Source organism: Leiobunum rupestre, chromosome 9 (assembly GCF_980474605.1).
Source record: "Leiobunum rupestre chromosome 9, qqLeiRupe1.1.hap1, whole genome shotgun sequence".
NCBI classification, from domain to species: Eukaryota; Metazoa; Arthropoda; class Arachnida; order Opiliones; family Sclerosomatidae; genus Leiobunum; species Leiobunum rupestre.
In genome coordinates this window covers 56,435,044-56,447,349 of record NC_143392.1, presented here as the reverse complement: position 1 = coordinate 56,447,349, position 12,306 = coordinate 56,435,044, and the positions used below count along the sequence as shown (strand labels likewise).

The 12,306-nt window shown below is 37.6% G+C and overlaps 1 protein-coding gene across 1 annotated transcript; it reads right to left on the bottom strand.

Annotated features, from left to right (window-relative positions):
• Positions 1-10,411: 10,411 nt before the first annotated feature.
• On the bottom strand, positions 10,412-11,749 carry LOC149931577 (uncharacterized protein F54H12.2-like). Its single transcript, XM_090157994.1, has 2 exons — positions 11,183-11,749; positions 10,412-10,867 (listed from the first exon to the last, which is right to left on the bottom strand). The coding sequence occupies exons 1-2, from the start codon at positions 11,747-11,749 to the stop codon at positions 10,412-10,414; spliced, it is 1,023 nt and encodes a 340-aa protein (XP_090014120.1).
• Between the last annotated feature and the right edge of the window lie 557 nt (positions 11,750-12,306).

Below are 12,306 nucleotides of genomic sequence, written 5' to 3'. Positions count from 1 at the left end.
TGCTATTCTCCGATGAATCCTCGTTTCAAGAGACGGCCCTTACAATCACCAAGATAATCATGACACAAATCCACACTGGGGATATGAACACCGTCACCAATTTCAATTTGGGCGCTTGAATGTTTAGATTGTTCTTGTTGGAAACCAGTTAATTGGTCCAGTATTCTTACCACAAAATATAAATGGCCAGAGTTATTTAGATATCTTGAGAAATGAGCTAGAACAACAACTTGATGAACTGCGCAACGAGCAAGACTGTGCACCGCCTCATTACCACCGAGCCGCGAGAGATTACCTTAACAACGAATTTCCACAACGATGAATAGGGAAAAACGGTCCCGTACACTGGCCAGCAAGGTCACCCGATCTGACTCCGTTGGATTTCTTTGTTGGGGCTTTGTCAAGGACAAGGTTTACGCCACTCCGGTTGAGACCCTTGAAGAGCTGCGTCAACGAATTGTAAGCGCTTGCCGGGAAGTAACCCCGGAAATGATTCAAGCCGACTCCGGCAATATGATTGTTCGCGCCCAAGCCGGCATCGCAGCCGAAGGTGGTATTTTCGAAACGTACGTATAGATTTTGTTTGGAAGTAGATAAATAAAATTGACAATTTTCTTATAGCATCTAGCGGTTAAAATTTAAATTTTCGTAAAATGGAAAAATATTTTTTGATTTAGATGCAATTTTGGTAGAAAGTGTCCCCCGGCACGTATAATGCACAGTAGAAATTTCAACTTTCTAGAGAAAAATCACTTTTCCGAGCCAAAAAAAAAACACTCTGTATAATTGCTCTTATGTCGTCCTCTTTGGAACTACGCATCTCCTTGTGCCACCTCATATATATACTTTGAGTTTGCATTTCCAAAATATTTTTCATTTTTAATAGTAGATTTTTAAAGAATTGAGTAAACTTTTCGGTGATAAAAGTGTTAGAAGAATTTCTTACTGGAATCTTTATTCCAAATCACTTTAATAAAAAATGTTTGTGATAAAGTGGGTCATACATTTAAAAAAAATCTTATTATTTAAATGTTTTTTTTTTTAATTTTTCAATATTAAAATAGTAGTTTCTTCAAAAGAAAGAGCAACTTGGACGATAAATAATCTCACTGTACTTGAGGCCTTATTACATCAGGAATTATTATGTTATGTTAAATGCCTATGAAACGAAAAACCTACATCTTTAAAAATAGATTTGCATTTTAAAGCCTTTTCGAGGCTTATGCTCTTGTTCATTGTGTATATATTTTTCAGATTATTAATGTCATCATTTTTTAGATTTGCAGATGTTTTAATTTTTGTGTGTTACGTACTTAAAGGCAGCCATAATATGAAGTTCCCTTTTTTAAATTATTTAAAATTTATTACATTACCTTAGAAAAAGACAGTTTTGGTATTAAATTAACATTCAAATGTACATAAATGTTCATTTGATTCAAATTATTTCACAATACCCTTCTTTTCTGATCTTGGTATTTCATTGATGTTTTATATCATGCTAATTGAAAAACTAAAAAAAAAATATTTTATTCAATTCAAACTTTTTTTATTCTGTATAAAAACATATTAGTACAACACTTTTAAAATTTATACGGAGTTAGTTAGTTTGTTATATTAATATGTATTGTTATATTGAAAAAATAATAAAACAAAAAACAATGATATAAAAGTGAAATTTAAAAGTTTAAAAGTTTAAAAACAAGTTAAGTTTTAACGTTAATTTCTTTTAGCCGGCCCATTATGTTAGATATAAAGGAGTGGAGGTTATGATTATACAGGTCTAAGGGGAAGTTTTTGTTATCATTACACAATTTGTTAAAAATACTTTGAATGCGAGTGATCGGGTTAATAGATATTAAATTTGTGATATAAAACATTTCCTTGTTACGCGTGTTATTCTTAGGTATTCTGAAGTTTAAACATGATATTAGGTCCGAACAGCAAATTTGATTATTAATGAGTTTATAAATAAAAACAGCTTCTTGCAGGTTAAGTCGGTTAAATATCGTACAAAGTTTACATTTTAACAAGGTTTTATCATAATTAGTATCACTCGATTAACAAATTTTTTAGTGTATAAGTAAGCAAATTTTCGTTGGACCCTTTCGGCTTGTATTTTAATGTAATGACTGCATCCCCCCCAGATTAATGAACAATACTAGTAGGGTCTTCGAGCGGTCCCAAAACAGTACAGTGGAAGGCCGCCACCCGGGTGGTGAACGTACAAAGGCAGGGTGGCGCTGGTGGTGAACGTACAAAGGCAGGGTGGTGCTGGGTGGTGAACTAGCAACGCTAGATCACCACTGGTGGTGAATTGTAGAAGGCAGCCATCTTTCTGTGTATTAATGGTTGACGGTCAGCTCTTTACCCACCTCCGGAAAAGAAGGGCTATGATCCTGATTGACAGTCCCCGCTTTCAAGAACTAGTATAGCTAAAACATCCCTGGTGGTGAACGTGTAACGCTATAGAGAGTGGTGCACAAGAAAACGTAAAGACTGTACCCCGATAAAATGAAAGCCTTATAGAAGGCAGCAGTCTTTCTCGCTATTAATGATAGAAGGTCCCCACCTGCAGAAAGAAGAGTTTTAATCCTGATTGACGTTCCCCGCTTTTTCACCGCCTGTATGAAGCGCGTACGTTTCTCCGATACTATTGTACACGTTCTACCGTACGAAGACCGTGTAAACTACGAATTGAGAAATAAACAACATTTTATTATGCAACTTAGATTTAAATTTGAACCACTGATTTCCCCGGTATTATTAAAGAGGCGAATGAGTGGTGGTGAATGTTATAGCGGTGGAGCGAAATCCATGGGTTATCCGCTGTGGTGATGTAAATACCATGACGCAATAATTGAGTATATAAACTCGAGCGATCAGTGGATATGCTTTCAAACACGAAAATCCAAGTCAAGAAGAATAACCCGACAAGAACTATGTAAGTATAATTTTGTATTTAGTCCTCTTTCTCGGAGGGTAATGTATTTACTTTTGAATTATAGGCATAAGAAATCAATAGTCATTGATTTTGAATTCTTTGACGGGCGGACCGAAGATGAGAAGCCGGAGAAAATAGTGAAAGAAGCGTCAGCATGCTCGGCCGAAACTACACCCCGGGTCGCATCGTGGGTTTTCCTGCCGCCGTACCCCCGAGCTGACCTCCCTTCCCGCACTCAACGACAGAACACGTGGGTTGAGAAGAACATACACGGCCTTGGTTGGGACTATGGTTTCACCCCGTACAACAAATTGGAAGAATGCATGCGAATGGCTTCTCACGGCTATGACCGCGTATTTTGTAAAGGCGAGGAGAAATGCGTATTTTTATTAGAACTAATACACCGCGAAGTGATAGACTTAAATGGTGTAGGGTGTCCGAAGGTTACTGAATTAGACGAAGACGGACCCATGTTTGCGTGTCTTACTCGTCACAAAACGAACTTTTTAAGTAGGAAATATTCATGCGCTCTTGAAAAGAGTACATTATTTTCCGAGTGGCTATATAAAAATATCAATCTTGTAACTGAACAATTATCAGATGAATAAAAAGCAATTTTATTTAGCTCAAGAGTTTGATTTTTATCTTAAAAATATTTTAAAAAAGAATAAAAAAGTACATTTTAAGGAATTAAAAAACATTTTAAAGAATTAAAAAACATTTTAAAGAATTAAAAAATATTTTAATGAATTTAAAAAAAAAAAACATTTTCAAATTGTAATAGTTCTTTTTATAAACTAAGCTTGACCATCTTGTTGAAATGTTGCCTCCCCTGCTTCAACTATGGATCCGTTTTCTCTCCCACTAAAGAGCTTATGAACTCATTCTTAGGCATTGGCTGAACTATTCCAGGGGAACATTTCAAAAAGCTGGTCAAGGTTATTTTATAAAAAGAACTATTACAATTTGGAAAGTTTTCCAAGGTGGCCCTTGTAATACACACACCTAGATGTTGCAATTCGGATGCAACCCCTTTTTATAGGTACCAATTGGGTATGTCGGATTTTGCCCATAGTTGTAAAAATAACATTTTCAAAGGTTAAGTAGTAAGAAATACCCTAATGACACTATGTATTTTCCGTGATTTACGATCCATAGATACTAAATATAGAGAGAAACGTAAATACCCTAGAGTAAAACTACTGTTGCAGAAAAACCATCAAGTGTTCGCTATTTTTCGATGAACAATGAAAGGTTTTCTTAATATATTTGTGGTAATCCGTAGTAGAAACCACTCTCCTCGCACATACCCAACCTTTTCCCCTTTATGTCAATCATTGACGCGCGTGAAAATTGGAGAAAATTACAAAATGTCCTGAAGAAACCCAGTAACCTAACTAGGCCTCTTAACTTTGGATACGTTACTTTCAACGTATATAGGTAAAGAGAGAGATGCTCCACAAAAATTGCACAATATTGTGTTTGGGTTAAACCCAGAATACACCACTCTCTCGGACACCGCTATAGGCATATGCTATTTTTGACCAATGAGAATCTTGGTGGTGAATCGGTAAAAGTGCCGAATCATGTTAGGTCTATCAATCGGTATAAAAGGGGACGTGTAAGGGTGAAAAAGGTCACATTCGGCTTCAAGATGTATTCGTGTAGCACTTGTTCCGTGGTTTTTATTCATCAGCGAAGTCTCAACCGTCATATGGTATCAGTTCACGGTAATATTTCGTTTAATTGTTCCGTATGCGATAAGTCTTTTTCGAGACGTGATGCCCTTAAACGTCATCAACGTGCAAATAATCACGGGCAACCCGGGGTAGCCGTCCCGTCTTTGCAATCAAGTTCTCCGACGCCGCTGATGCCGTTTCTTCAACCCGGACCGTCGTCGAGGTCCGAGCCGCCGCCGAGGCCCGAGCCGCGTATCCTAGATCGGGTGGTGCCATCTACGGCTGCTTCTCCGTCAACTGAGGCTCCCCGAAGCGCTAGACCATCATCCCCGCAGCCGGGTCCGTCGAACTCTCCTGTAAAAAGGGCTTCATCCTCAGACTCAAATCCTCTTAAAAGAGTCAGAGTTGAAAATGGTAAGTTTCTTTAACTCATTTTAACATTTCGTACATGAAAATAAAATATCTTTCTCTATTAGGAGATCACGCACCGTCTGATCCTTTAAGGATACATTCTCTTAATGAGTTATTAGACGCTGCGGTTGCGGATCAAAATAATCACGAGTCGATTGCGGACTATTCGCTGCACTTATTCTCCGAAAACTTCGACCACGACCCGTTACATGAGTTATTGTGTACCCAAGACGGTGATGATAAACTCAATGATTATGTTATGCGCGTAGAAACCGCGCAAACGTTAACACCACAAATTACACACAGCGAGTGTGATCGCGCAATGGACGCTCTAGGAGTGATTTTTAATGATAATGACGCGTTATTGGACTCACAAGATGATGAGGTTTTAAAAGACTTTATAGAGAACTGGGACGCCCAACACGGTGACGGTGCAATCGATCAACCCGAATCTCAACAACCGGATCCATTAAACAATCTATTAGGCTCTCAAGCCGAAGACGAATGGCTTAGTGAGCATTGGGATAATTTTCAACCCCAACATCAACAACCAAACGCCGTTGGTTCAGCCGTTGTTGACCAGCAAGCCGTCAACGCTCCTAACCCACCCACTAACCTACCCACTAACCTACCTACTAACCAACCCACTAACTCACCCGCTAACCCACCCATTAGCCTACCCATTGCCCTTCCAGTTGGTCAACAACCACCAGTGCTACCAGCTAATCCACCAGCAGTGCTACCAGCTGACCCACCAGCAGTACTACCAGCCATCCATCCAATTCAAATAGAGGAGGTTAATGCGCTTGGTGACGCAATTTTTTCGGCTCGTATAACGGCACCAGATGGCGTTACCGACCCTGTGTTATTTATAAATGAACACCGTGCTAAGGTAGAAACGTATCTTCAAAACAAACTAAATACCAATAAGGGAATAAAGTGGTATATGGTGGTGCGGGCACGATATACCCGTGAACTTGGTAACACTGGTACGGACGTTGAGGCAATGCCGTATTTCAGGGGATATACACACGCGACGCTGTCACCCGAGGTAATACCCGAACAAATAAACTCAAGTCGAGACAAAATTGCCGACAGCATGAACAATTATGAGGGACTAGGAAGTGGTTGGGTTTTGGATAGAATTTTGTATTTACAAATAAACATTATTCAATATTTACCTCTCGTAGGTGGTACATATTTTCAATTATCGCCCGTGATTGAAAATAAACGGGCTACGGTAAATGTGAATCCAGAAGACCCTAGTGACAATAAATGTTTCTTGTGGTCAATCTTGGCTAAACTTCACCCAGTTACCATCAACCCGAGTCGCATTAGTAATTATAAGCGTTACGAAAACGAACTCGATTTGTGCGGTATTACATTCCCCTTCGAACTGGATGCTTATAAACTTAAAAAGTTCGAAGAGGTGAATAACCTATCAATTAACATTTTCGCATATGAAAAAGGATTTTTTCCTCGATATGTGAGTGAGAAAAGAGTACCAGAAACAAGGGAAATTGATCTTCTCTTAGTATCAAACGGTCAAAATAAACATTATGTGCTAATACGTCATTTAAGCCGTCTGTTCAGTGGATTCTCCAAACATAATGGCAAGACGTTTTATTGTCGCCGATGTCTAAAAAGGAGCAATTCAGAGGAAATTATCAAAGTTCATATGCGCGACTGTAATGTTCACCAACCACAACGCGTGGAGATGCCAACCAAAGAACCAATTTTAAAATTCAAAAATTTTGGTTGGAGTCAAATGGTAAATAATTTAATACTTCTTTTAAATTCGAAATATTTATTTATTTGTTTCATATAGGTTCCTTACACCATTTTCGCCGATTTCGAGTCGATAATGTCAAAAATAGCGACATGTTTGCCAGACGCAACATTGTCATCGACCACGACCCTAGCCGTACATGTCACGTGTGGATTTTCATACGCAATTGTCAATCCCACTGGTACGTTTGATCACTTGAAATTCTTTTAATTCTTTATCTAATATTTATTTACTATGTAGGAAATCTCGTAAAGCACGAGACCTACAGGGGCCAAGACGGTGCGTTGAAGTTTTTGAATATGCTTTTGGACGAGTCTACGGCTATATCGGAAGCGTTGAAGGAAAACATCCCTATGCAACTTTCCGAAGCTGAAGAAACATCCTACCAAACCGCAACACATTGTTACTTCTGCGAAGAAACATTCACGAAAACTTCAATTAAAACACGTGACCATGACCATTATACAGGAGCGTATAGGGGCTGTGCGTGTCAGAACTGCAATTTGAAAATGAAGGCGCCAAAATTCATCCCGGTTTTCCTTCATAATCTGAGCAGGTAAATTAATTGTCTATATTTTTAAAGGTATTTTTACTTATGATATAAAGCATTTGTAGATATGACGCCCACCTCATTATGCAACAAATTGCAAAGATCAAAAATAAGAATATAGACTGTATCGCTACCAACAGCGAAACATACATTTCTTTCACCTTGGGTAAACTACGGTTTGTTGACAGCATCCGATTCTTGCCAGCTTCTCTCGAGACCCTCGTTGGAAATTTATCGAAAGGTGGAGCTGACAAGTTTCCGCTCTTAAACTCGGTTTTCACGTCGGAAGAGGTTAATTTACTTCTGCGAAAAGGAGTTTATCCGTATTCATATATGGATTCGGAAGATCGTTTTAAAGAAACACAACTACCACCTATCGAGTGTTTCTTCAACGATTTAACCGATGAGCCTCTGAGTGAAGCCGACTACGTGCATGCGCAAAACGTCTGGAAAACTTTCCACATCGGAAATTTGGGTATGAACACTATTAAAATAATAAATATGTATAATCTTTAATTGAAAATTTTATTTTTAAAGGACGGTATCACGACATTTATGTCTTGTCTGACACATTACTTCTGGCAGACGTCTTTCAAAGTTTCCGTCGTATGTGCATGACGTATTACCGACTAGACCCCGCACATTCGTACACAGGCCCGGGTTTCGCGTGGCAGGCGGCCCTATGTATGACTAAGGTGCGTCTTGACCTTTTTCTGGATGAGGACATGCATCTTTTCATAGAAAAAGGGATACGAGGTGGAGTTTCAATGATCAGCCATCGTCTCGCACAGGGTAATAACAAGTACCTGGAAACACACGACCGTTCCAAACCAGATAGTTACATCTGTTATCTCGGTAAGAATGAACAAAATTTTAATAATAAATTTAATTATACAAAAAAAAAATATATATATATATAATAAATTAAAAAAAAAATATATATATATAATATATATATATATATAATATATATATATATAATATATATATATATATATAATATATATATATATATATATATTTTAAAAATTTAATTAAAAAAAAATATTTTAAAAATTTAATTAAAAAAAAAATATTTTAAAAATTTTATTAAAAAAAAATATTTAAAAAATTTTATTTAAAAAAAAAAGTTTTAACGATGTTATTTTAAACAGATTGTAACAATTTGTATGGTACTGTCATGTGCGACGCGTTACCAATGAAAGGTTTTGAGTGGATTGAACCCACCCCTGACTGTCAACGCGAAATTCTAAGTTGCCCCGACGACGCCTCTGAGGGATTTATTTTAGAAGTGGATTTGGAATATCCGGACGCATTACACGACGAGCATAACTGCTACCCGTTAGCTCCAGAGTCCATGTCAATTAAACCGGAAATGCTTTCCGAGTATTCCAAAACCCAAATGACTGAACTGAAAATCCCTGTTAAAGAGAGTCTACCGAAACTGGTGCCCAACCTAAACAACAAAGAGCGATACGTTGTACACTATCGCAATCTCAAGTATTACGTGGAAAAAGGGCTAAAAATCACGAAAATCCACCGAATTATGAAATTCGAACAAGGTGCCTGGTTAAAGCTATATATTGACTTTAATACAGATAAAAGGAAGATGGCCGCCAATGATTTTGAAAAGGACTTTTTCAAATTAATGAACAATGCTGTCTTCGGTAAGTAATTAAAAATTAAAATTAAAAATTAATATTAAAAATTAAAATTAAAAATTAATATTAAAATATTTTTATTTTATTTTATTTTTTGCAGGTAAAACCATGGAAAACTTACGTTTACGTAAGGATTTTAAATTGGTTACGACACCAGAAAAGGCTGTTAAAAAAGCTAGCTCGCCCGCGTTCGAAAAGTTCACCATCTTCCAAAACGACCTTGTTGGAATTCATTCCGCTAAGAAAAAGCTTATTCTAAACCGGCCCATCTATACAGGTTTCGCCATTTTGGATCTATCGAAACTTTTAATGTATGGATTTCACTATGACGTCATAAAGCCGCAGTACGGAGAAAAGGTCAAACTTCTTTTTACCGATACTGGTACGTATACCCTCTTGTATATAGTATAGCTCATTTCTAATGATTATTTGTAATTTACAGACAGCCTCACGTATGAAATCCAAACACCGGATTTATACGAGGATTTCGCCCAACAGAAGGAAATGTATGATTTTTCTGGATACCCCAAAAATCACACTCTGTTCGACGAAACCAACAAAAAGAGGTTAGGCAAATTTAAGGATGAGATGGACGGCACACCGATTGAAGAATTTTGCGGACTTAGACCCAAAATGTACTCTATATTGTCATCTAAAGGCGAGAAAAAGACTTGCAAGGGTGTGTGTAAACGCGTTGTGCAGAAGCGCGTCCGTCACGCGGAATATCGCGAGTGTCTTCTGAACCGTAAGTTAACTATCGCGGAGATGAAGCGCATAGTGAGTAATAAGCATATTGTGACGACTGTGCGACAAAACAAATTGTGTTTAAACCCGTGCGATGATAAACGTTATATTTTAGACGATGGTATATCAACGCTCGCGCACGGACATTATAAAACGAAACAATAAAATATTTTTATAACAAATTTATTGAGTATTTCTTATACATAAATTCTACAATCATACGATCATTAACATTTTTGCTTTTTGAAAATCTTTCCAATATACTAAACATTTTTATTCCCTGACACAAATTAATTGCAAAATATATACAGTAACCACCGCAAGCTTTACTAGAATTTCCTTGCAATTGAGCAGAATTATACGTGACAGTTAAGCTGTTTTTCTCTATAAAATAGTTAAATTTAAATAAATCAGGGCTGTTCCCGAAACTCTCGAAGAATGTACAATTGAGTGACCTTGAGAGATATATCAAACACCAATGTTCTCCTACCCCATTGGACGTATCAGTGTTCACGATGTAAAGTGAAGGATACGTTTTCACATTCTCGGGAAGTTTGTCGGCAGGGAAGACTCCTCTGAACAAATATTTGGTATACGGATCTTTCTTGAGTATGATTTCAAGTTGTTGCGAGTCCATTATGAACTTTGATCATATAAAACTGCTCTGTTCTTGTCGATCTCGACCAAAGATTGATATTCGGAATAGTAAATCACGCTAACTGTTGACGGCAACGATTCTCCGAATATTAATTCGAGACAAACGCTCCCGTTCTTTACCAGGTTGAAACAGTCAGTTGAACTTCCGTTGAGATCGGGAGTTAAATCGAATACGAATAGTGCGTTTCCATTGGCGAATTCATCACGGTCGATAAAATTTCCTTCGTCAATATTCCATTGCCCAGTTTGAAGAAAGAGATTAACGTATGATCGCATAAACAACTTATCTTTGAAATTTGGGTTTAACGGTTTTGCCGGGACACTACTACCATCAAGGTATAGGGCGATTTGAGTTAACGAAAAATGTTTAAAGTTAAAAGGTGACATTTTGTAGTCTCCCAAATACGCATTCTGGTCCACAAATCCGATCACCACCTTACTCGGTATTTGACCATTATATAAGTTGTCTTTGACGCATATTTTGTTGCCTTGGGAAATTGAAAATGAATTACATTCCGTACGGGTGATTGGATATTTCATTGTTGCCAGTTCCAAAGTTTTAGCGTGGGATAACATAATCTCTGGCGTTAATCTAACTTTTCTGACAAACATTGATGCGTGTGTGAAAATGACTTTGCATTTTTCACCGTCTGTGTGTAAACAAAACTCGTTTGAGCTTTTGATAAACTTGAAATTTAGATCTATCAGGTTAGGAATAAGTCGATTTTGTTGACAAATATCGGCTCGTACAACTCCTATCATGTCAATAACACCTTCTTGAGCAAATTTTGCACGTTTCTTAAATCCGTCGTTATTGGAAAATTCGTCAAATTTCCCGGCTTTGTCTTTATAGAATAGAGACGCGGTTAAGAAACTATCCTTGGCTGGTCCACCATATGTCAAGAGCGTTTGAATCATACTCTTGTAAGGATACTGTTGAGGGCATGACGTAACTGATCTGTCACCCAATGATACGTGAACTTTGCCAAAGAGACTATGTAAAAACAAATTTTCCGGACCAACTTTGTCCGCGGGAGTTGTGGTTTTAGATACAGCGTCGTAAATATCGGGTTTTGGTAGAGTTCCATCTGCTTTCACAATTTTCACTTGAACTTGAAGTAAAGTATTTTTCAAATCAATGTAAGTCTCCGAGTTTCCAGCGATACTAAAGATAATTGCTTGGTTTTCATTTATGTTCGATGTTGGATTATATTCAACCCATTGACTTCCTATTATACCAGTTTGAGTATAAGGTACGTGAAATAAATCAAGTTCCGAGCTAATGCTGTTTTGTGAACTGGGGTGAGCTAGGGACATGGTTCAATGATTACGAGAATATATCAGACTGAAGCAGAGAACGTCTTTTCTTCTTCCTGGTTCGAACTGAACTGATGATGGGAGACGTTTTACGTTTCCTTTTACGTCCATTTCCACTAAGTTTACTCACTGCTTCGGCGGCTCTTCTTAAGGTTTCTTTCCCCGCCTCTTTCCCCCGAGATTTTAACGCGTCTTTAATAGACACACCACTCGAGACGTCGGAAGCAATTTTTGCCCCGGTATTTAAAAATTTTCGACCAAGGAATGAGGCACCTTTTTTGAGTAAAGGCATGGCAGACCGAAATGCCGAGGCTAATATATTTCCAAGACCATATCCTCTTTGCACGGCTACTCCACGGTATACCGGAATTGATCCGTGTCCAATTTGATTTAAGTAATAGTTATTATAATCGTTTACAGAAACGTGATCCAGATTACGTGGAGACATGTTTCTCCTTTGACCTGCTAACCACAAATGAACAGAAGAAAGATTTTACACCTGATTTTATAGATAAGTCCATGTTCTTCGGGGTCTAAAATGAAGAGTGACGTGAACT